The following is a 24,142-nucleotide window of genomic DNA, read 5'->3' on the forward strand; positions in this document are numbered from 1 at the left end:
TGTAGTTAATTTTGACATTGTTTTACGTAATGTTCAGTGAAAACACCGGCTACAGGACCCTGTCTCCATCTCCATGGTTAACTTTCCATTTACACGCCCTTTCTGTTTTTGTATTTCTATGACTTTACATCCCAATTTCTCAAGACTAAGCTGTATTTCCTTATCAAGACAAGGGTAAATCTTGTATAGATACTCTAATTGAGTTAGTGGGCGAATATTTCAAATAAGGGTTCATGTCGGTAAACAGTCACCGTCTTACAGGGAAGAGTGACATTTTTCACTCTTTCAAGACAACTTTGGTTGTCTGGTCAGGGAAGAGTGAAATGTTTCACAGTTTCTTCCAAGGAAACTTTTATAGTCTAGGCAGGAAAGAGTGAAATGCTTCACTCTTTCTTCTTAGGCAATCTTGAATTGCCTTTTTTTTGGTAATACAGTCAACTCTCCCAATACCAGACTTTTTTTGAGGACCAAAAGGTCCCAAATTTATATTTACCATTAAAAACACATTCCGAATACCAGACTTTCCGGAAAACCAGACTTATTTGGCTGGCCCAAAGGTGTCCGGTATTGGGAGAGTTGACTGTATTGGTAAAATATTTTGGCACACTCAGCGCGTCATACATATAATTGAACTGGACAAAAATATCTAAAATGGGTGAGTGTGAAAAGAATGTACAAAATGTGAACAAATTAGGTTTTGGGTTTGTCTTTTAATTTGTTATTTCTTCACAATACCACCACAAGGATCATAATATTAATTAAACTGTGGAAATTTGATGAACCACGTCAAATAAATTTGCTTGCCCAATATATCTATCACTGTAATAAACTAATTATCCTTTAATGTACACATTTATAATACTAAGTCTGTAGGAGGTTGCTCTTGGTAACACAAGTACATCTTGTTAATAAATTAAGATGATTTGTAAATTTTGCAGGATCCCGCTGAATATGAAAATTATACTTATATATAAATTATATCCAACAAACATTTATGAATATGTTGAAAAATTTAAAACAATTTTAACACTCCAAATGGTAAATTTCAATAAGGTGATATTGAATGCAGATACATCGAATCTTAGTTGCATACAGGGGTAACTATATGATTATTGATTATCTAAAACCGTTACAAATATCCATATTATTGCATCACCCAAATATATGCAAATGAGGAACTACAAATTTACATGCTGTATAAAATGTTGGCACAGTAATGTTGTAAATATTATCAGAGAACATGAGTTTACTTTTAATAAAATAAATTCACACAAAACTGAAGCTTTAATTGGGAAAGTTTTTTCAAATTGTTTTATACTATTTTTGATAGATACTACTACATGGATACCAGCTTAGAAGATTTGTTTGCCTAGGCTGTATATGGAGCACCTCTTCTGCTAAGTGATAGTATGTTGAGTTAAGCTTCGAGTTCAAGACCAAGGCCTAGTTTATGTCCACCTTGATTTAGGCACTTGCCATCAATAAGACTAGCAAGTGTCAATTTAATACCTATGGGTAACAAAAAAAAATAGATTTACACTCGATTCACAAATCTTACAAAATTTACATAATAATTGTAGAAAAATGTTACCCAAGTATGAACATGATGCGTCAATAAAATCTTTGAACAAGTCAGAGCACAATTTGATGTAGCACAGCGTGTTTACGAATATGTGCATATATTTCTAAATATTTTTATCACGACAACCCGGTAAGTTTATACAGACAAAATTCCATGTTATATTTGTGTTGTACGTGTGAAATAGGTAATTACGTGTTACATAATTTTTAAGTACTTACAAAAATATGTTCCTCTAATCCCTTATTCTCTGAATATATAATATTGCTTAGCATTTGGTATAAGTTTTCATTAAAAAAATAAGCCTTGTATACAATGTGGTATAAAAGATCCAGGGGACCCCTCCATCTACAAATTAATATACAGATGCACAAAAATAAATCAAAAACTTGTTTACCTGGTCTAAGTGTTTGCGTGTAACCAAGACCAATTTGACTTGTATTGCTGACCTTTGCCCTAAATGAGGAATCTCCATCTATTGTGTATTTACAGCCTACAGCGAAGCGTGTTGCATTGGTTCCCGATGTCCAGCCTACGTTGATGGCACTTTCCAGGTTGTCTGATACTTTCTGGTAGACAGACCCACTGAAGTCACTGCCTTCATTGCTGTAGGTGGAAAGAATACAAAAATCCATTCTGTTTTGTTTGCTAGATTATCAATATTTAGATATGTAGAATCCAATAATTGCATTTTCAAACAGCAATAAACAATATACCATAGTTCCTCGGGTATAATTCCACTCCCTTGTACACGAGCTGTGTGTAAATCAATTGCATGTTTGTTAGACACAAACTAGTGCGCAAGTTCCGGCTGGTGGTGGTGGTATAATCAAAGTTAGTATACTGTAGCAGACTACACACTACTATACATTGGTATAATCAATGAAGTTAGAGGGCGTTATTTTTTTTTAAACAGCAATAAACAAGCATGCAAACAACAAGAGTTTACGGCAAAAGTGTGTGCCGACGCGAACGCGACAACAGGAAACATTTTCGTCAGTATTGCATCGCAAAATGCGACGCAACAATCAACAATTGCTACACAAATACAGATCCGCATCGCATAACATTGTGATCCAAACTGAAGTCCATGTGATTGTTTTGGCTAGGCATAGGCTACCATAGAACCAACATGCCTCTGTGGGCCTAAGATTATTTATAACTTACATTTTTCAGTTGTTGCCATTCGTTTTAAATATAATATTATTCATTGTACTTGTGTTGTTTGTATTCAATCATTTCGTACATGAATTTTTGGGATCAGATTGCCCTTCGACGACACCTCGCATAATTCCAATAGAGGGCAGCAATTATTGATAATCAAAATTTTGAAATGAAAATGTTCCCTGGATGATTGAGGGGATGATAGCCCTTGTTTGTATTCAACTATGATAACCAATATCTGGTTTAAACAATTTGATGAGTTTCAGCCGAATTAAGCGAAATTACTCTATTTTTTATGAGAATTTTTTTTTTAAATCAACAACCTAAACCTCTACTAAACTTCCAAATGTTATACACCAGGATTTGCTCAGGGATATGCTTGTATGAGGTGGGACTACACTTGAGGAAATTAATACTACATTGCTTTTCAAGAAAAAGCAGTTAAATTGTATTTTTACTTACACATTGGTATGAAGTTGGAAGTCATCCTTCTTGTAGCCAAGTGCAAAATTGTTTCGTGTAAGCTTCGACTTGGAGGTGTCAAATGACATTTGATAACCAGCTAACCAACCTTCATATCTGATAGAAACAATCATTATATAATTTATCCTTTTAATTATTCATGAAGCAAATAATAAATGCAATAGTGCTAAGTAGGCCCACAACAATTGTGGTTACAATCTTTCAAACCTAGTAATACGGTACAACATAATCAGGCATTACCCAAAGACAGCAGCGCCGTATATGGTGGGTCCAGCAAAGTCAAAGTCAACATCGGCATTCAGGTTGAAATAGTCTCGCTTGTAGCCAGTTTTGATCATTCCACATTTTTTACTGAAAAATGCAAAAATACATCGGTTATACATTTCACTTATTATTCATTCATTATTAATTTAGTCTTTCAAAATCACAAAACAGTAAATACCAACAGTAGTGTACTATATACATATAGTACATCAGGGATGTCACCAGCTTTTTGGAGTGCCGGTCGGCAAATTTCCCGGGGGAGGGGGGACCCCCCCCCCCGGGGTTTGTCGTTATTTCAGCGAAACATAAAGAATTATGAAAATAAATAACAACAAATTGCATCAGGTCTAGGCCTAACCTTGTACCACCGGGGAGTCGCCGTTATTATTCGCGAAAACAAAAAAACGCTCACGAAATGAATAGCAATAGATCGTGTCAGGCTTAGGCCTAGCCTTGTAGACACTACGACCACTAGGCCTAGCCAAGGCTATAGATAGATGCCCCAAAACCCAAAATCTGAATTCCACAAAAACGGGCGCTTCTTTATTTAGGCCTAATCCCTAATCAAATAATGTAGATAAATTATTAGCCTAGACCTTACTACTTGTTGCTCGATATAATGTTCGTGTTCTTTTGCGCGAGAGTTTTTTAGCGTATTCGCGAATTCCGGATTTTTTGTTTCACAACTGTGCGGCAAGCATGTAGTGCATGGCCGGCAAGAACAGAGACACGTGTTTATGGGTTAACTGAAGTTTAGCAACATGAAGTTATCCCAGGGACGTGTAATTATTGTACCATGCTCGGCGATCATAAACGAACGAACTTGCCCGGTCTCACTGAACCATGCGCATGTTTTTTTATTTTTTTTAATAGTTCGTAGAGTACAAAAATGTAAAACTAGTAACATAATATAATTAAAGCAGGGTGACAAAACATTCAGCAATTAAAAATGATTTTGTTTGGGTCTATGTAGTTGTACATTTTTAATTACTGCGTACTTGTTTGTATTTTTAATCTGTGCAAAATAAAACGCTTGAATGGTCGCTATGTGAACTTTAAACTTGTACACTGTGCTGTGTAGCACGTTGTTCGCCATGACTCACAAGCTGTAACAATGAATACCAGGGCAGGGTAGGCCTGGTATTGTGTTAAATAACGTACGTAACCACGGAAACATTTGCTGTAGTCTTTTGTCTTATCTATATGAGGCTACTTGTCTGTTATTAACGATGTGCTAGGTAAAATGTTTTAGTACGAATTTTAGTTAGGCCTAGGCCTAATATAAATATCGTAATGATTAATAAATAATAGTGGTGGTCGGCAGCCTGTAAATCCTGGTCGGAAATGTTGAGTGCTGGTCGGGGCCGACCAGCGTGGTGACATCCCTGGTACATATTCTCTGCAGCATGTAGTGTTTGTTAAAGTGGAGCTACACTCAGACTTTCTCAGCTTATATTATGCTTAAATATGTTTAATTGAAAGTGATTACATAAAAAAAAAACAGGGAAAATATGGCAATATTTTCCAAAAACTAATTTCTAAAAAAAAAAAAAAAATCGGTCAGAAAATAGTGTTTTTTACTACATTACACTTTTTCAGTAACTTAGGGGTTAATAGTTTACAATACGTCGCGAAACGCGTTACACTTAGCGACTGACGCGTTTTAGTTGCCGGTGAACGCGTTGGTGAAATGGTAAATTATGTGTTGAAAAATGGCGAATCAATTTTATACACACAATTAATGCAATTTGTTCAGGCCCAAGTAATATTTACGATAAAAATGTCAGCATAATTTACATGTAACATCATGATTTGCATGCACTGTACAACACTAAAACAGCATAATACTCTTAATCAAATTGTTTATTAATTTTAAGCTAGGCTTAAGAATAGGTGTCATATTGGCTGATAATTATATCTAATTTAGATACTGCGGTCCGATACAGCCTTCTTTCTCCTTTCACCACCCCAGCCACCATCAACAAACCTTAACTCCTCCCCTAGACAGTTCAAATATAGTAACTTTTCCAATCATATAGGCTACTTCATTACGCTAGTATTTTCGCTCCTCCTTCCCCTACAAACACACCCCAGATACACTGGGTGATGTGTTGAAAAGCTTGATAGAAAGCATGCAGCTCACACAAGTGCATGATGCAATGGTTGAGTGAATTCAGGGATCATCTTAATTCCATGGTTTGTTAACTAAACACCACATGGTGGTGAATCAGCTCAACATAACTGATGTCACTATGTTAGTCTATGCATCAACCTATTAGTTTACCAGCTTTGCTAAAACTTACCCAGTTTGTGGTGAGAAGGAGGCATCGAATGTGAGCTTAAGTCCATTTGCAATCTGATTTTCTATGGTAAGCTCTGTGGCAAGGGTGTTGTCGGTGTTCCATTTTTCCTTGAATGTAAAACCTGCAATGGTTCACAATTCGAAATGGTTAATAGTGCCAAATAGCATTTTGGTGGCAACATTTGTATTGTTGGGGTGGTTACATTTTTTAGGCTTACCAATCCACATAGTGCACCCATAATCCATTTTGGCTGCGGAGCAGAGCAGGTATTTATCCTGCACTCTACATGTGAATGCCAATTACTTTAAATTACAATTCATGTGTTTATAATGCTTACCATATTCTGTACATGAATATTTTGTTTCTAAGTTGCCATCGATTTTTCCTGTATCATTGTTGGATGTACCAGTTACATTAAAGTTCTGTGTTTTGCATAAAAAAAATAACATTAAATAAACATTCAAATTAATGATGGTACTTTATCTTTCAGTTAATCAGAAGGATCTTACTGAAAATAAACTTTTGCAATTTAAATGATTGAAATTGGATTATCCATTCAAAAGTTATGGTCCGTTAAAGTGCTAAAAAAACAGTGATTTTGCATTTTTTCCAATTATATTTGGAACCATTTTTGAAGGGTTATAACTTTTTTTTATTAATAACCTTAAAGTTCTTATTTTTTGCCAAACCCATATATACAACAGAGTTGTACAAGACTATTTTTTTGGGGGGTGTCCTCAACAATTTTTTTTAAAGATATTTTTTTATAATTCTAGTATTTAAATTTATAATTATAATCATATATTAATTTAATTGATTTTCGAACCGCCAAAAATAAGAATTAAGCCTGTGCTTATTATGTGTTCGATTCCATTTCGAGCGCCGGGCGAAGAAGAAGAATTTTAGTAGGAAATTTTAAAAATATTTTAATTATCTCTGGGAAGGGGTTGGGAGTTTGGTGTGGGGTCATAGGCCTTCAACATGACTGTAATGGGAATGTACTGTGCAACGACGTTTGAAAACTGCCACTGAGGGGTTATGGGTTGGGAGTAATGACTTAACACAATTTGTACTAGAAACACATCACCCAGTACGGGGTGTGTTGGGAGGGGGAAAGGCATTTGTGGGTAATGAAGTATAACATAATTTTGGAATTGTACTGGGAAAAGTTACTACATTTGAACTGTCCTAGGGAGGAGTTAAGGTTTGTTGATTGTGGTGGGATGGGGAGAGGAGAAAGAATGCTGGAGAGGGGAGGGGAGAAAGAAGGCTATTGAAGGGGTAATTCAGCGGTATCAAAATTAGATAATTTTAATCATTAGCCAATATGACACCTATTCATTTACACTAGGTATCCCAATGAAAAAATTCAGATTAATTTTTTTACTTTTTCTTTCAGTTAACCATAAAGAACTTAATGTAATTAGCATTTTGCAATTTAAATGATTGAAATCTGATTACCCGTTCTAAAGTTATGGTTATTTAAAGTGGTAAAAAAAATATACGATTTTTTGCCTAAAAATTGTGTTTTTTGCAGTTGAAATTGGAAGCATTTTTAAAAGGTTATAACTTTTACAATAATTAGTCAAAAGTTTTGAATTTTGTTAAACCTATAGATATCACAGAGTTGTACAACTCTATTTTTTTTGGAGCCTCAACGAAACCTATTTTTTTAAATTATTGGTCCGCAAAGTGGTAGGAAAGCATTTAGCGCCCATTTTTGCTGGAATTCCCTAAAAAAATGAAAAAACTGCAATTTTTCAATGATCTGTAACTTTTGAACTACTGTACTAATTCATTTAATTAGGTGATCATTTAGAATAAAATGATCACCTATTGTTATTGTATGAAATCTTTGTTATTATTTATTACTTTCGGTACAGATTTTGTGTAACAGATATCTCAAAAAGTTTAATGTCAATGATTACCAAAATTTCACAATGTCTTTCAAATACTTTAACTTACGCCCGTATTCTTAAACCGGACTTTAGTCGTAGTTCGAGCTAAAACTAAAAAAATGATGTCATTTTAATTGATAAACCGAACTTCAACTAAATCACCGACTAAATCAGGCCAACCTCGACTAAATCGAGACGGATTTTGATCGATTTTTTTTAGTCCTGGAGGGGGCAGGCTAAATGGTCGACTAAATGGTTTTTAAACGATGTTTATAAAAAACGTTACAGTCATTGAGTTGTTATATTGGCCAGATATTGAAGAATGAAATATCTATATTTATATTAGCTTAATTAAATATACATTGGTTGGTATAAGTTATAATAATGAAAATCATCTTTATTTACAACTGTATACAAATTACATTATTTTCTTTGCGCAAGTCCGACTTGAACTACGTCACGCCATAGTGACAATGGGAGATGCGGCAATTCACCACGCGATGGAATGTTTAGGGGGCCTAGCGCTTTCTTGTCACGCTATGAAGTGCGTGGTTCGTGGCGATCATACTTTGTTGGGGGCCTAGAAAATATAAAAGTTACCGTACCGCCATGGTTCCTAAATATATTTTGAAGATTTTATTTGTTGTTAATGTTAATCAAATATACTTCACTGTTAAATTAATACTGATATTGTTCTAATAATTAACGATTAAAATTATTTTTCATGTATATAGTCCTGATGCGTAAAAAGTGTTGTAAGAAATGGAAAGTGATATTAATGCGCAAAATTTCGTCTGCTCCTCAAATACTCTCTTGTCATTGGCCAATGTATAGCCTTTGCAGCCCACGGAATTCAGAAAAAAGAAGGTCGGCAAAAAATTGCCGACCTTAAATTCGCCAAGGTCGGCAGTTCTAAAAATAGAAAATTCACCAAGGCCTAACCTCTTGCTAACATAAAGGCCTAGCTAGGCCTAGCCTCCCTAGCTATAAGAACTAGCAAAATTAACTAAAATATAAAAACCTAACACTAAAATTTACAAGATAAATTCTATTTGATAATTGCTGAACATCATGGTTCTGGAGCTAGCCGTACACAGAGCATAGTTGCTTGCTTGGCATAACAGGGTATTCCCCTACACAGGGCTGTAGCGCAGGCTGTGCCCAGCCAGCTTGGTTTTGATAGGAAAGCATGCAGCTCACACACAAAATGATGTAATGGTTGAGTGAATTCAGGGATCATCTTAATTCCATGGTTTGTTAACTAAACACAACAAGGTGGTACCTTAATCCCTTAAAGTACCATGTTGTTGCTAGGAGGCTTGAAAGGAGGGATCTAGCCTAGTTTCTAGGTCGGCAATCTCTTGCCGTCCTCTGACAATTTAAGGTCGGCAATTGCCGATTGCCGATGTGAAATTCGTGGGCTGCCTTTGTTACCCAGACGTGTGCAACTCGACTAAAAGCTCGACTTCATTAAGTCGAACTGCAAACTTCGACTACTTCGTTTTTTAATCGAATTTGAAGTAATAGCTCGAACTACGACTTTTTCAAGTCGAACTTCGAACTACGACTAAAGTCCGGTTTAAGAATACGGGCGTTAGTTCTAATAAGCTTTTCAGCGTGATCACTCAACCGTGACGTAATTTATACGCCATTTTGTGAAATCACATTATCAATCATATCTCCATAATTAATTATCAAATATTAATGTAATTCACTAAACGTAAACTTCAGGTCAAGTGTAAAAATATTAGCAAATAAAAACGCACGCACACGTAGGGTCATGCGCGTGAAATCGCGCTTTAAAAATTTAAAAACCTCAAAATTAAGTTTTGATCAATTTAGAGCATGAATTAGGCCATTTGCGTGTTTCAAAAAAATTACTGCGCAAAAATTTTTTTTTGCGCGCGCGATACTTAAAAAGCGTAAAAAATACGATTTTTTTTTACAAATCGCATTCTACTCACCATCTTTAGTACATTCACCAAATTTGAGTCAGTTCCGATATAAAATAACGCTATACGAGCAGGTTCAAAATGACAAAATGCGCAAATTAATTGCATCAAAGTGTTGAAAATGGTGAAAAATAAGGCATTTGAAAAATGAAAATAATTCTTCAGAATGCACGATGACCCCCAATTTTTTTAACTTTTTCTGGAAGCCGTTGAGTTGTAGATATGAATTCATGTACACATTTTACGTACAAAATGTTTTTACGTCATCAAATGGCCACTTGAATTTAAAATTAAGTTATTTTTCTCTTTTGTCATTCTTTTTCACATTCAATAGAACGCATCTCTGTTATTTTGTGCCCGGTTTTCGCTCAATTTTCAGTATGTGATTGCTCAATTAATTGACTTTCTTATGACTTGCCACTACTTTTATTTTGATGACGTCATCACGCGTAAAAACTTGATTAACATAGGTCGTGTAATTTCACCTTCACCGTAAATTTGAATATCTTACAGCTCTTCAGAATTAAAGGTTACCTTGATGATTATACAGTACAGGACAGAATTATTGCAAAAATCCCAACGCATTCAACACGTTGTCGTTGCGTTGTGTTTGCGTTGCGTTGAACGGCTTTCAACGTTTAGTTGTTTATTCAACGAAAGTCATTATCAGCATGTCAAGTAAACAATGAGTTATTTCAACGCTAGCTGCTGCTGCACTAGACTGGCCGATTGCACGCCTGAACGATCAGTAACAACAGGCAAAATACCTATCGGCAGTCACTACCAGATATTTTAATATAAATAAAATATATATGAAGCTTAGATATATTTTTTAAGTATTGAACGGACAGTTACCAAATAAAACACACAGTGATATTTCCCAGTGTTTAGTGAAGGAAAACATCGAATAATAAGGTCGATGCCAAGTCTAACAGTTAACACTGTACTGTAGGCCTTCCGGGGGAAAACACGATCTCATGTCGTAAAATCAAACAACGTGGAAATTACTGACATCAACACACGAGGCCCGAGGCCGCCACCCCGGTTTCCTCAAGAAAAACACCACGTGTGTTATGACGTATTTAACGATCGTTAATGACGACGAAGTAATTAATTTTATTTAGGCCTACATTTTTTAGCTGTTCGAGATTCAAGAGATAAAGTTAAAATATTGTTTCTCTATTTTGGTTTTTATTTTATAATTGTCCTATTGTTTGTTGTAATGTAATTTGAAAGAACTACAAAATTTGACGTGTCCGACACCCATGAACCAAATCTTTATAAATCGAACAACATTACATTTTTAAGTACAACAAGCGTTTTGAATACGTTAACAATAGAGCGTGTTGAATGTGTTGAACCCGTTGACCGTTCATTGACGACGTTAAACAATTGAATTCCATAGCGTTGAACGCGTTGAAAACGTTGCGCGTTTTGAAAAGCATCACACTGTAACTGTTTAAAATGTTGGCTGTTCGCTCGCATATTCTCTCAACTCCCATCCATTCATACAGTTTCAGGAGGAGGCCAATATAATTATACAGTATTAAGAAACAATACAGTCAACTCTCCCAATACCGGACTCTCTGAAAACCAGAAACTCTCCCAATACCAGACTTTTTTTGAGGACCAAAAGGTCCCAAATTTATATTTACCATTAAAAACACATTCCGAATACCAGACTTTCCGGAAAACCAGACTTATTTGGCCGGCCCAAAGGTGTCCGGTATTGGGAGAGTTGACTGTAGTATGTTAAAGAGAAAACGCCTAAACCTCGCCTATAATAATATATTTTCTTGCATCAGAATAAAGTGGTTCTTTATTCTGAATTGTTTGGTTATTCAAATATTTGTGGGTTACACCTAGGCGTGAATAATATGGTATGGCACAGGTTTTGATTTTAAAGAAAACGCCTAACATTGCCTATTGTCATCAGATTGGTCATTCCTATTTCTTGGTTATATTTAACGCTTTTCTCTGCATGGGTTACGTTAGGCATCACAATAATTAATTTATAATATAATACATGATAATGATATATTTATGGATAATAATAAAACTAAACGATTTTTTCCCTTTTAATTACGCGTTATTTCATAATGAATGAACTCTTCACCTTTCGATCAGTTCGTCCCTCACGTCACGAAAAGCATGCGTGAAAAAGACGACGACCATGCTGGATCGTTATGTTGGTGGTGTGTTGTTGCCTTCCACGGCGGCGGGTGTAGGCTATACGTTGTTTTTATAAATAATTGAGAAAAATGTAGTACAGTACTGCGAAGTTTTTAGTTTGGAAATAATTAATTACGATGTGACCTAGCCTCCAAGATTCACCGGCGCCTTAACTTTGGTATTTAATACTCCAGTTAATATAGATAGGCACACAGTAATTGAGGACATGACCACTACTTTAACTGCGATGGCAGACGCGGCTCATATACACGCATGGCCTACTACTAACGAGTAGGCCTAGCCTAGTGAGTGTAATATATTAAGCTAGGTTTCCGCGGAAAAATACACATTATGTTTGTTTTCTTCATTATTTGTAATACTGTATTTTATACTATTACTACTACTACTAATACACACTGGCAATCTGTAAATACCATACGAATCCGATTGTTCGTTATTTCAACGCAAAACATTGTGTTGGTTGAATAAACAGTTCAACGAACTCAACACTTTCAACGCCAACGGACAACGCAGTTTCAACGCGTTGTCAACACTTTAACAATGCGTTGAATGCGTTCAAAATCTGCAATAATTCTGTCCGGTACTGTAGTTTATTATGAAAGCTGATGAAATGTAGATATGAATTCATACAAAAAAAAAGCCTATTGGATGTTGTCACGTTAACATATGGCCAGTTGAAGTTAAAAAGTAGTATTTTCATCTTTTTCGTAAAAGTTATACAAATTTCAAAGAGCGCGTACAGCGCTTCTACGTGCCAAATTTTCTTCCAATTCTTATATTTATTTGCTCAATTCATTATCTTTCGAAATTGTCATCTTTGAGTTTATTTTGATAATTCCATCATACCCTAAAATTGGAACATGATGTGTGTCCCGTAATTTCACCTATGCTACACTGTATATAGATATACAGTATATACTGTACATAATGTATACATATAATAGGCACAACACAGCACTATAAGCGTATAATAGGATGGCATACATCAACATTTTTCGATTGTATGTTAACGTACGTGCATGTTTAAAAAAATATTAATGTCAATAAAATTATAAAAATGATCACCTATAATTCGTCAAAATGACGAATTAAATTCTAGTTTTTTTTTTACTTGTTAGAATGTAGTGTATATTTCATTAATAAATATATTTTAGATGTGTATATGAAAAAAAAAATTTTTTGAATGGTGAAATTTAAAATTTTCCCACAAAGTCTCGACCTATACTCCGGAAAATACGGTAAGTATAATTATTAGAATATTTTAATATACTTTATATTTATAATTTTAATCATAAATACTATTTTATATAACTTTTGAATACGTAAAACAAGATTTTAGGCCCGTATGATTATGACACCAAATCTAAGCCGGGCTACTAAGTAAGATATGCTCTTTTAAGGCAAACGCACAATGGGTCAAAATAAACTCATTTAAAATAATCAATGTTAATTAAAACAATTAATTGTTTACCTGAATAGTATATATAACATTATAAAAATTGTTTTCTTTTCGTATTATTACGTTATTAAATTGAGAGATACGGAGCTAAAGTTTAGGCCAAGTAACGGCTTACTCCCGTTAAAGTATTTCGGTCGCAGTTAATGACTTTCGACCGCCGTATACAGAGTCAAATGTAACGTTGGTAAATTAGCTTAATAAATATCTTCGGTACATTTTAACCTAACGCATTTGCATTGTATACTTGCATAATAAATCTTCCGCACATTACATCAATTTTAAGTTGTTAAATTAATGTGTAAAACCAGATATTCTACGACGGAATAGGACATGTCAATCTCCGACATCGCTGCTGTCACACATCTCGCGTCGAGCCGGCCGAAGTCGAGCGAGGAAAACTAAACAACATGTTCAAAATGTGGAACGTACCATTCGCTGATAGGGTGCATAGATGTATTAAACGGAAAACGTCACAACAAACTAGCGCGTACTTTACAGTAAAATATTTTACTCACTACAATATTCACCGGATTATAATGGTTCAATCTTCGAAATTCTTAACGGGATTTACACCTCATGCACCATTTTAAAATGTAGTTCCCACAATTACCATGCACAATACGTTTGTAATCTATGTTTTATCGATTTCAATGTAGATTTAGCTATAATTTAATACCAAAATCCATAAAATTTTTCCATAAACGGTGATTCAAAATTGTTTTTTTGTCACCAAAATTGATCTTTCGTTACGAAAAACCTATTTATAGAAGACGATTTTCGTATCAAATTAAAGCTTATTTAAAGCCTGATAACATACAACAAAAATTAATCCGCTAGCTTCAATGGTAATCGTGCGATCGTGTTTTGAAAACTGATGGGGATTTTCCGATGAGGTTTTCAACGCTCGAAATCGGCTCGACAGGATTTTAGAACCGTTTTAAAATCGCATTTTCTCGGCAACTAATTCATTAATTTTAATTATAAACACACTTATACATAGATTAAAACAAGTACTTTCAAACAATATACATTTTTAAAGTATTAATTAAGAGTGAACACGATTTATTTAACATCAAAGTCATACTACTTTTTCGAATTTCGTCAATATCTCAAAAGTGATACCCCTCTGTGCGCTTTCATTGGGATACCTACTATAATGCAATACATTAAATATGAAAAGAAAACAAAATATAAGTTGTACTTCAAAATGTATTATTATCTATTAACAATCAACATAATATAATACCATATTTATAAGTTATATTAATTTACATAAAACAAGGTAGAAAGGATTTGACAAAGAGAAAGGGCCTTGACACACAAGCTTTACAAAATGACAAATGGATTATACTCACAATGCCACTACTGGTTTTTGTCTTGGCGTCCAACTTGACAACACCAAAGCCTAAACAAAATATTAAACATTAAGTTGAATGATGGCAAATTTCAATTTTGTATTTCCATTGGGCCAACCTAAAAAAAAATTGTGTTTCCTGTCGATTTTTGGCGGAAACAAATTCCACTCAGGAGGCCAGATAATTTTTTATTTATTTTTTTTTTCCTGGGGCACTCCATCTATCAACTCAATTCAATCAGAGTACGAATTTTTATATCGGACTCTTTGTTTTCTTTCCGTCAAGAAATAAATATATTATATTATATATTTGTAATTGTAACCAAAACAATATCGTCCCGGCCACCATCCGTGGTAAATCATGGTATAGATAGTACATAAAAATAAAGGGTGTACACTTTTTAAAAATCAAGCTAAATACGTTCCTCGATCAGAGGTCACTGAAAGTAATAAAGTCGCAGCACCCGCCTCAATAATCGAGCTAGCCGTCGCCGTTGAAAAATATAAATAAACACGATCCGATCCTCCCGCCGATCCGATCAAACACACGCAATTCAATTCAGTTCATTGGGAAAACAATTCCATTTCATTCAACCCAAAGATCGTTGGAAGTATATTTATATCGTCGTACACTAACGCCCGTATTCTTAAACCGGACTTTAGTCGTAGTTCGAGCTAAAACTTAAAAAATGACGTCATTTTAATTCATAAACCGAACTTCAACTAAATCGCCGACTAATTCAGGCCAACCTCGACTAAATCGAGACGGATTTTGATCGATTTTTTTAGTCCTGGAGGGGGCAGGCTAAATGGTCGACTAAATGGTTTTTAAACGATGTTTATGAAAAACGTAACAGTCATTGAGTTGTTATATTGGCCAGATATTGAAGAATGAAATATCTATTTTTATATTAGCTTAATTAAATATACATTGGTATATGTTATAATAATGAAAATCATCTTTATTTACAACTGTATACAAATTACATAATTTTCTTCGCGCAAGTCCGACTTCAACTACGTCACGCCATAGCGACAATGGCAGATGCGGAAATTCACCACGCGATGGAATGTTTAGGGGGCCTAGCGCTTTCTTGTCACGCTATGAAGTGCGTGGTTCGTAGCGATCATACTTTGTTGGGGGCCTAGAAAATATAAAAGTTACCGTACCGCCATGGTTCCTAAATATATTTTGAAGATTTTGTTTGTTCTTAATCAAAAGTACTTCACTGTTAAATTAATACTGATCTTGTTCTAATAATTAACGATTAAAATTATTTTTCATGTATAGTCCTGATGCGTAAAAAGTGTTGTAAGAAAATGGAAAGTGATATCAATGTGCAAAATTTCGTCTGCTCCTCAAAATACTCTCTTGTCATTGGCCAATGTATAGCCTTTGTTACCCAGACGTGTGCAACTCGACTAAAAGCTCGACTTCATTAAGTCGAACTGCAAACTTCGACTAGTTCGTTTTTGAATCGAATTTGAAGTAATAGCTCGAACTACGACTTTTCCAAGTCGAACTTCGAACTACGACTAAAGTCCGGTTTAAGAATACGGGCGTAAATTAACGAACCCGCTTTTACCGAACTCCACAATACGTGGCGCAGTGTGTTGGACATTCAATTACTGATCGTGAGATCGAGGTTCGAATCCAACTCTCGCCGCATTGCTTGTATCCTTAGGCAAGATACTTTACTTACGTTTGCCTCTCTCCACCCAGGTGTATAAATGGGAACCCGGTTAGATCAAGACACAACTTTGCGCTGATTACTAGCTGCATTATGGGAGTATGTTTCCATACGTGTTTGATCCAAAAAATTACTGGGGTAATAATGTTCAGCGCATTGAGAGCTTGCTTATATGAACTATTATTATTATTAATACATGTGCAGAGTGCAGGAGGCTATACAGAGAGAGGGGTCGGTCCGACTGACCCCTCTCTCTGTACAGTATAAGCCAATGTCATTATGTAGTCATTGGCTTGAGTTAGGTTTTTATATTTTAGTTAAAGACACCTTCCCTACAATTTTGGACGTTTTGTAAAAATAATACATATATATTACTTTAAAAACATTAAACCAGGTCATTCCTTGCCTTAAATGTAAGTTTTATGGTAAATTATGATAAAAAGTGAGAAACAATGCACTACATAAGTAGCTCGCTGCGATTGACCTCTCGTGAACGGTCTTTAGGCCTAGCCTAGCTAGGCTTAGTTTTGTAGGCCTAGCTGGTAAACATCGGTAACGTACGAACATCGTACGCTAGCTATATAGTTAGCCTGACGTTGTATAGTTGCTGCATTAATTGTCTTTCTATTTTTGCCAGACTCCGTTGATACAAATTGGGGAAAACGGTATTTTCCCTAAAAAGTTAGGAGTCTTCCATTTGTTTTGGCCTCACGATCGATCGAAAAGTGGGTGAATTACAGAAGAAAAACAAAAATATCAATCCGCGCGCAATGCATTTTGGGATTTATAGCGGGCCGCTATAATTATTAGAATCAACTTATTTTTCACATTTTTAACCATTGAAAGACGAAAAAAGTTATCGCAATAGGACCATATAGTATTATTTTTACATTAAATATAGTTGGTGATCTTAAATTAGATCTAAAAAACGTAGGGAAGGTGTCTTTAATTTGCTAGTTCTTTTTGCATAACATATAGCTAGGGAGGCCTAGGGTTAGCAAGCTACGCTCGCGCTAACCGCTCGCCAATTCGCCAATGGCGACTGGAGTCTCCATTTGGCGAAAATAATTATTGCCTCGTTCGCCAAATTGGCGAAAATACATTTCCAAGCCTAGGCCTAGCCTGGTCGGCGTGACTTCTTATGGGTACTTTCTGACTCGGGTGTACACTTTTTACCACCACAGCATTTTATGTGACGTCACGATCGCCGTGTTCATTTTTTTAGTTCTGTTTAAACATGCGCAGAGCGTGCCTCGATGACGTTTTAATGACACACAGTTAATGTGATTGGTTCGTGGCCGGCCGTCGTCGACGTGATGATGAGCGAATAAAAGGGGAAGTCCCTATTCTTCGACGTAGAAAATGAACTTCGAGAAGAAAATGTAAACAGAAACATGTGGACGAATACTTCCGTAAACGAGGCTGTTCTGTTATTTAAAAAGGGGAATTTTAAATTTAACAAAGTAATTACCTCAATAGTATAATGTTAACATGTTTAATTTTATTTCCCTTTCGATTATTCTAACCGAAAGTTGCGCTTTAAATTGAATACTGTAGCTAAGAAACAGCGTATACTGCAACGGCAACCCTGGCCAAAGCGCGTTACGGCCGCTGCGTAGCAAATTCAAAGCTTCTTAAATTTCTGCGGTACATTTCTTGTTTTATATAATAGATTGATAAATATTCCACTTATTAAATAATTTAATAAATCGGTAAAATTGACGTTTAGAAGCAAATATTCCATGATGAGAGGCGACATTTTTCGACATGCCTCGTGTGCGGCGAAGACTAGTTCAGAAAATGGAACAGTCCACTGCGGGGGTTATCCAATCATTAATTAACGCGCTAATACAATGCATACCATGCACATTGCCTGGGCGACGGTAATTTAGTAATAAGCGGAGAACTGAATATGGTAAACACTGATATTTATGGTAGGGATTATTTTTTTCAGGAGTTGGCCTTGTTGGCCTCTTCGCACGAGGTCCACGCAAAGTCAAATAAAACGATGTGTTTTATCAAACAGAAATATAAATTAGCTTCAATTCAATACTAAATTAGCCAGATTTTGATAATGAGAAAGACTCAAAAATTCAATTTTTATCGTTAAAATTGACATTTGAGGCGGATGTACATAATAATAATAACCGATTTACATATCAAAATAAAGAGTATATAAAGCCTGATAACATGCAACAAAAATTACTCCACCACCTATTATGGACCTCGTGCGATCGGGTGCGAAAATGGGTAGGTGTTTTCCAAAGTTATTTTTAGCGCGCAGATTTCGGCTCGCCGGCTTTTGTACCTCATTTTTAACTCGCGTTTTCTATTAAAATATTTAATAAACATAGATTATAAATATATAAAAATAATCCCTTAAACAAGATCTTTCCAGGCATATAATTTTTATTCTCATGGGTACATAAGGAATAGTATATTTTTAACTTCAAAGACACGTCACTTTTTGAAATTTCACGAACGTGTTAAAATCACGGTAACGAAAATCAGGTTCATTGGGATACCTAATAATAATATAAATGTAAAAGAAATAAAATTTTAAAAAATACATGCATTATTTATTTAATAAACATTTTTTCGAATTTTTATGGTTTTTTAAATTTGGCTAATGTTTTTCAAAACCTTTCGCCATTTTGGCGAACTAAAATTTGACCTTAGCGCGAGCGTAGAGCAAGAGGTTAGGCCTTGGTTAAATTTATACTTTTAGAACTGCCGAGACTGCCGCCTTGGCAAATTTAAGGCTGACCTTTTTTTCTGAATTTCGTGGGCTGTATATGGATCGTAAATACACGTAATATTTATATGAAATGCAAAAAGATGTAGACAGCCCTCTCCTATTACCACGCTATCTGATGAATAGGGTAAATCCTTTAAAAAAAATGTTCGCGGGTAGAATTTTTTTTTTTTGGAAAAAAATTCCACCCGGGCGCTCGACCAGAAACAAGCTATTTTTTTTATTTTGGCCTTGGAATAAAATATGGTTTTTATAATATTACCCATGAAATTTGTCAGCTGCCTTTATACTATTAATTTTAGTACAGAACCATATCATATAAAAGCATACAAAATATCTATTCTGCTGGTACTATGGGATAGCAAAATTCACTAAAATGAGATTTAAATATAAGTATTTAAAAAACTAAAGGGTATGATTTTCATACAGCGAGCATGTTTTATATCCAGGCACTGTTTATAATGACACCCAGGGGATTTTAGGGGCAAGGCCATTTGGCTTCCGGTTTTCGTTGATTTGAGGGGTACAGTACCAAGGCAAAATGGGAGGGCACCAAGGCCAAAATGAAAAAAATATTTTAACTATTATAAATAAGAAAATATTACTGCTTCGTATTGATCGTAGGGTTAGTAAACGCCATTGTCATCGCCTTTAGAAGCATGGACAATGCAAACAATGTATTGTCTACTAGCTTTAGATAGGATTTTAATTAGCGAACAATAATTAAAATCCTATCTAAAGCTAGAAGACGTCAATTTTTTTAGCCGCCCTACGCATCGGCTATAATTTGGCCAGACATCCGCCGACAAGACAGCATCGGGCCCGTGGGCCTTGGCTCACGCAGAGAGAGTTTCGGCGGCCTACACTATAAATGATATAATCCTACCTTGGGTTAGCGAATTATAAAAACAACGACACCTAGGCTAGGACACCTAACAACATATGCAAAATGAATATATTCCATGTTAAGATTTAATATACCGGTACCGTATATTTCGATGTATAAGTCGCACTTTTGACACGCAAATTTGACCTCTAAATTAAGGGTGCGTCTTATACACCGAACATAAATGCCTCACCACACAGATTGTACATATAGGCCTAGGCTATCGTCACCTCGTTTGCTAGGCCTGAGTAGGCTAGGCCTAGCTACAGTAACTAACTAACGTAACGGCAACCTGCTTCTGCCTAGTTTTCAAGGCATTTTAGCATGATGTTATACTATGATGAAAAGATTTGTTCATTATGGCGATAAAATTTCATTTGTAAACGTTTACGTACGATTGGAATAGTATTTATTTATACAGTAGTTATACGCACGATCGCCGTACCCCCAGCGCAAGCCCTTCTTGGCGGCCACATGGTGTACGGTATTCGACTAGTATATTCTCCAGGTGATTATAGCATGGACCTAGCGTACACACTTCTCGGATACATAGATACTAATCGAATACGATTGTCCGTGAAAACGTGCGCCCTCTCGAAATGATCGAGCGAGGCTAGCCCACACGTACATGTTACACACACGGTCATGCACTCGATGTTGCGGCTGTTGAGGCTGGGCGCGGCCGAGCCTAGGTAAGAAAAAACCTAAATAAAGGACGCCGTTGCAGATATAACAAAATATATTATTACAATAATATTGATTACAATTTAAAAAAACATTGTTTTGATGAAATATAAGGTGCGTCTTATACACAGACGATATAAAAAATACCGATATTTTACTCTCAGTTAGGGGGTGCTTCTTATACACAGGTGCGACTTATACACCAAAATATACGGTAGGCCTTTTAAATAATTATTACACCATGAGTAAAGAAAAAGTGACTTAATTTGGTAACAAATTCCATGATTCCATGAATATATAACAAATATTTAAGAAACAGTCTTAATAGTTTTCAAAGGTTAAGCCTTTTATTATGAACAAAGAAAACCTGAAAAACAGGGATAGGATGTTTAACTGAAAGTCACTTCCTTAGGGGAATCAGGATATGATAAATGATTTTTTAATTTAGGAGAAACAACAAAGATATAGAACAATTAATTGTTAACAATAAATGCCTATCTGGAACAACAGAGCACAAATACTTGGGTGTAACTATAGACGATCAATTTAGTTGGAACAAGCATACCCAAAGTGTATTCTAAAGCTAGTCAACGCCTATTTTTTCTTAGGAAACTAAAGAAATTTAATGTTGGACAAGATATGCTATTCCTATTTTACCAGAAATCTGTAAAATATGTAAAATAACTAAAGCAGCATGTAAAATAATTGGTGTAGGAATTGAAAGTATATGTAATCTTTGTGATAAAACGGCTCTTAATAAATTGTAAGCACAAAAATTGGCGTAAGGAAAAAATTGCCGAAAGGACAAAAATTGGCGCAAGGACAAATTGCATGGCGTACAGTCTAACTAAATGTAAACGTTGAGGGCAGCATGCAACCACTACGCAACTTAACAGGAAACGAAACTTCTGTGGCGTGACACTTTCGAGTATTGTTCAAATTGTATGGCATCTCTACATAACCCATCTAAAATATATTGCACTTGATTTACATTAATTTCCTCATTTTCGAGAGAAGTTGCAAGGCCCTGAATTCTGTTTCTAAAGTTTGTTACAATTCTCGCTTCCATGATTATTTTGTTAACCTCCCCCCCCCCCCCTCCCCAGCAGAGTGGTTTTAGTCACGCGGATTTAAAATACTATGCTGCCCTCAACGTTTAAATTTAGTTTGACTGTACGCCAAATTTTGTCCTTACGGCAATTTGTCCTTACGGCAATTTAACCATACGGCAATGTGTGAATTATGTCGCCATTAGTTTGGCTTACGAGAGCGGAATTGTTCGTACGGCAACGTTCGTCTATTTTGGCCCTAATGGCCACCCATAGAAACAGGCCCTTAGTAACAAGCACATGGTATGTGGAACTATATTATCTTGGTTTTATCACATTATATTATCTTGGTGTAGGAAGAAAAAACATTTTGAGGTCAAAAGAGGCTTAACTACAAAAATAAGGTTGAAAATGGTAGGTCATTGAGCCTTCCGAGGGTTTTGTAGTAAACAAAAGCTATACGCGCTAGACGATAGCAATCTTTTAACCACTATATCCACATTTTTGGTTGAATGAAATGGAAATAAAAAATACTTTATCTTATAGAATAATAGGTAAATAAATATTTACTCAAAAGGATATTTTCATAATTTATTTTCAGAATAATGACCTAATAAAAAGTGTTTACCAATGTGCGCGCTGGCGCGCTGTTTAATCGTGCTAATGAAAATGGAGTCGGCTCTCGGTATCCCTAATTTTAGTGTTTGTTGCCAGCCTAAATTTAATATTACATCACTAAAAAAATACTATTGCAATGCACTACTGTAGCTATCGTACCTGTGAATGGTTGTTAAGTAAATGTAATTAATTGTGTACATTAATTAATAATTATGGTCCTATGGATACTTACCATATCCCTTTCCAAAAACATCCCTTGAGGTTTTGCCAAGATCAGCATAAACTGGTGGTACATTTGCCATTTTAATTTTGTTCTGCAATAAAATAAAAATATCAAACAATAGCAATAGGCCTATTCATATTTAATAATTTAGTCTAATTAGTAATTTACCAATTTATTAAGCCTAGGGGCTAGGCCTGTCTGTGTGTGTGGTGTAAAAAATACGCCGTGGTTAGGATTCCGGCACCGGAACTCAACTGCCCACCGTTAGGGAATCCGACACGCTATTGCGCATGCCCAGAGCAAGGTAATCGGCGACTCTCTATACTTTTATCAACAGCGATGGATCATTTCATAGCTGCGCCACACGGCGAACTAGCCTAGATGCCTATTAAGACGGGATCCACTAATCTAGGGCTACCAGTTAGACGTGACCAGTGGGCCTATTTATTTTGTAATTAAAAAGTGGTTGCTTCATTCATATATAAACTTCATATCATTATGAATTATATAATTACATGACTAGTTTTATGATTTTTTCATAACGCATTATACTGTACATAACAACATGCAATCACAAGTTGATTAGTTGACGGCAGCCACCGCATGGATGTGAAAAAACTTTTCGGGAAGTCAGGGTCACAACGCTAAAAACAGCATTACGATTCTTAGATAGATACTGATACTTATTAATATAATTATAATTATTTTAACGCGTGGGCGTAGTCGTATTTTAATTATTAATTCTTGTATGGCATAGGCCAAGTTTCATCCATCGCTCTCTCGCTCGCGCAACGACTATCTAGGCTACAGTCAATCCCTATAACACTCCGTGGTGTGGCGGTAGTGCAAGCTATAATTATAGCGTGTCGGATTCCCTAACGGTGGGCAGTTGAGTTCCGGTGCCGGAATCCTAACCACGGCGTAAAAAATGATGTAAAAATTTCTGGAATTGCTTGTTTTATATTGCTAAAGTTGCAGTCGGTATATTGTAACCCAGTTATAGTAATTACCAACAGTGGTTCTGTCCACAACATGAGGACAAGCCCATCCCATTTTTGCTAGGCTTCGCACCTGTGAAAAGACGCCGGTCTAGCCTACTCGCGGCGGGTCTCTCTCTTCCATTTTGTTTTGGTAAGAAAATAGAATCACCGGTAAAATTAGAGCAAAAAAGTCTATACATAAATTAACACTACTTAAAAGTGCCTCATTGCATTTATTTTAGAACAATACATTTAAATGAAAATTGTATTTTTGAGCTAAAATGTACAAGTTTAAATATCATTTTTCTTACATTTGATAATTTCTTGCAGGTATCACCACACAGGCCTAGCTCACGCTTTCAATACAACAACGAGGATTTCTGGGAAGGAAGTACGTAATGGGAAATCTAGACGGGTTTCTTGCGCTTTTTGTCAGATTTTGTTTAGCGCCCTCGTCGTACATTTTTTAACTGTATCGCGCCGCCGCCTTTTACAGATCTGGTGTAAATTTTATGTCATTATCTCAAATATGTTTTATTTTCGTTTCAGTTTTTATTTTTCATTGTATTTGTATTGAATTTTGTAATTGGTATGGACGCACCATCTA

The 24,142-nt window shown here is 35.5% G+C and overlaps 1 protein-coding gene across 1 annotated transcript; it reads right to left on the reverse strand.

Annotated features, from left to right (window-relative positions):
- Window positions 1-690: 690 nt before the first annotated feature.
- Window positions 691-23,949, reverse strand: LOC140051084 (non-selective voltage-gated ion channel VDAC2-like). The gene is made up of 9 exons (XM_072096177.1): window positions 23,847-23,949; window positions 22,565-22,646; window positions 14,651-14,700; window positions 6,131-6,215; window positions 5,794-5,914; window positions 3,467-3,577; window positions 3,206-3,322; window positions 1,977-2,185; window positions 691-1,509 (listed from the first exon to the last, which is right to left on the reverse strand). The coding sequence occupies exons 2-9, from the start codon at window positions 22,632-22,634 to the stop codon at window positions 1,418-1,420; spliced, it is 855 nt and encodes a 284-aa protein (XP_071952278.1). The 5' UTR covers window positions 22,635-22,646; window positions 23,847-23,949; the 3' UTR covers window positions 691-1,417.
- Window positions 23,950-24,142: the final 193 nt, after the last annotated feature.

Source organism: Antedon mediterranea, chromosome 6 (assembly GCF_964355755.1).
Source record: "Antedon mediterranea chromosome 6, ecAntMedi1.1, whole genome shotgun sequence".
NCBI classification, from domain to species: Eukaryota; Metazoa; Echinodermata; class Crinoidea; order Comatulida; family Antedonidae; genus Antedon; species Antedon mediterranea.

Bases quoted from the DNA above. Each gene is read 5' to 3' on its own strand.
- LOC140051084 (XM_072096177.1), bottom strand. From the start codon at position 22,634: ATGGCAAATGTACCACCAGTTTATGCTGATCTTGGCAAAACCTCAAGG. The intron at 14,701-22,564 runs GTAAGTATCCAT...TATTTTGTTTAG, and splicing joins TGTTTTTGGAAAGGGATATG to GCTTTGGTGTTGTCAAGTTG. The intron at 3,578-5,793 runs GTAAGTTTTAGC...TGCATTTTTCAG, and splicing joins TCCTTCTCACCACAAACTGG to TAAAAAATGTGGAATGATCA.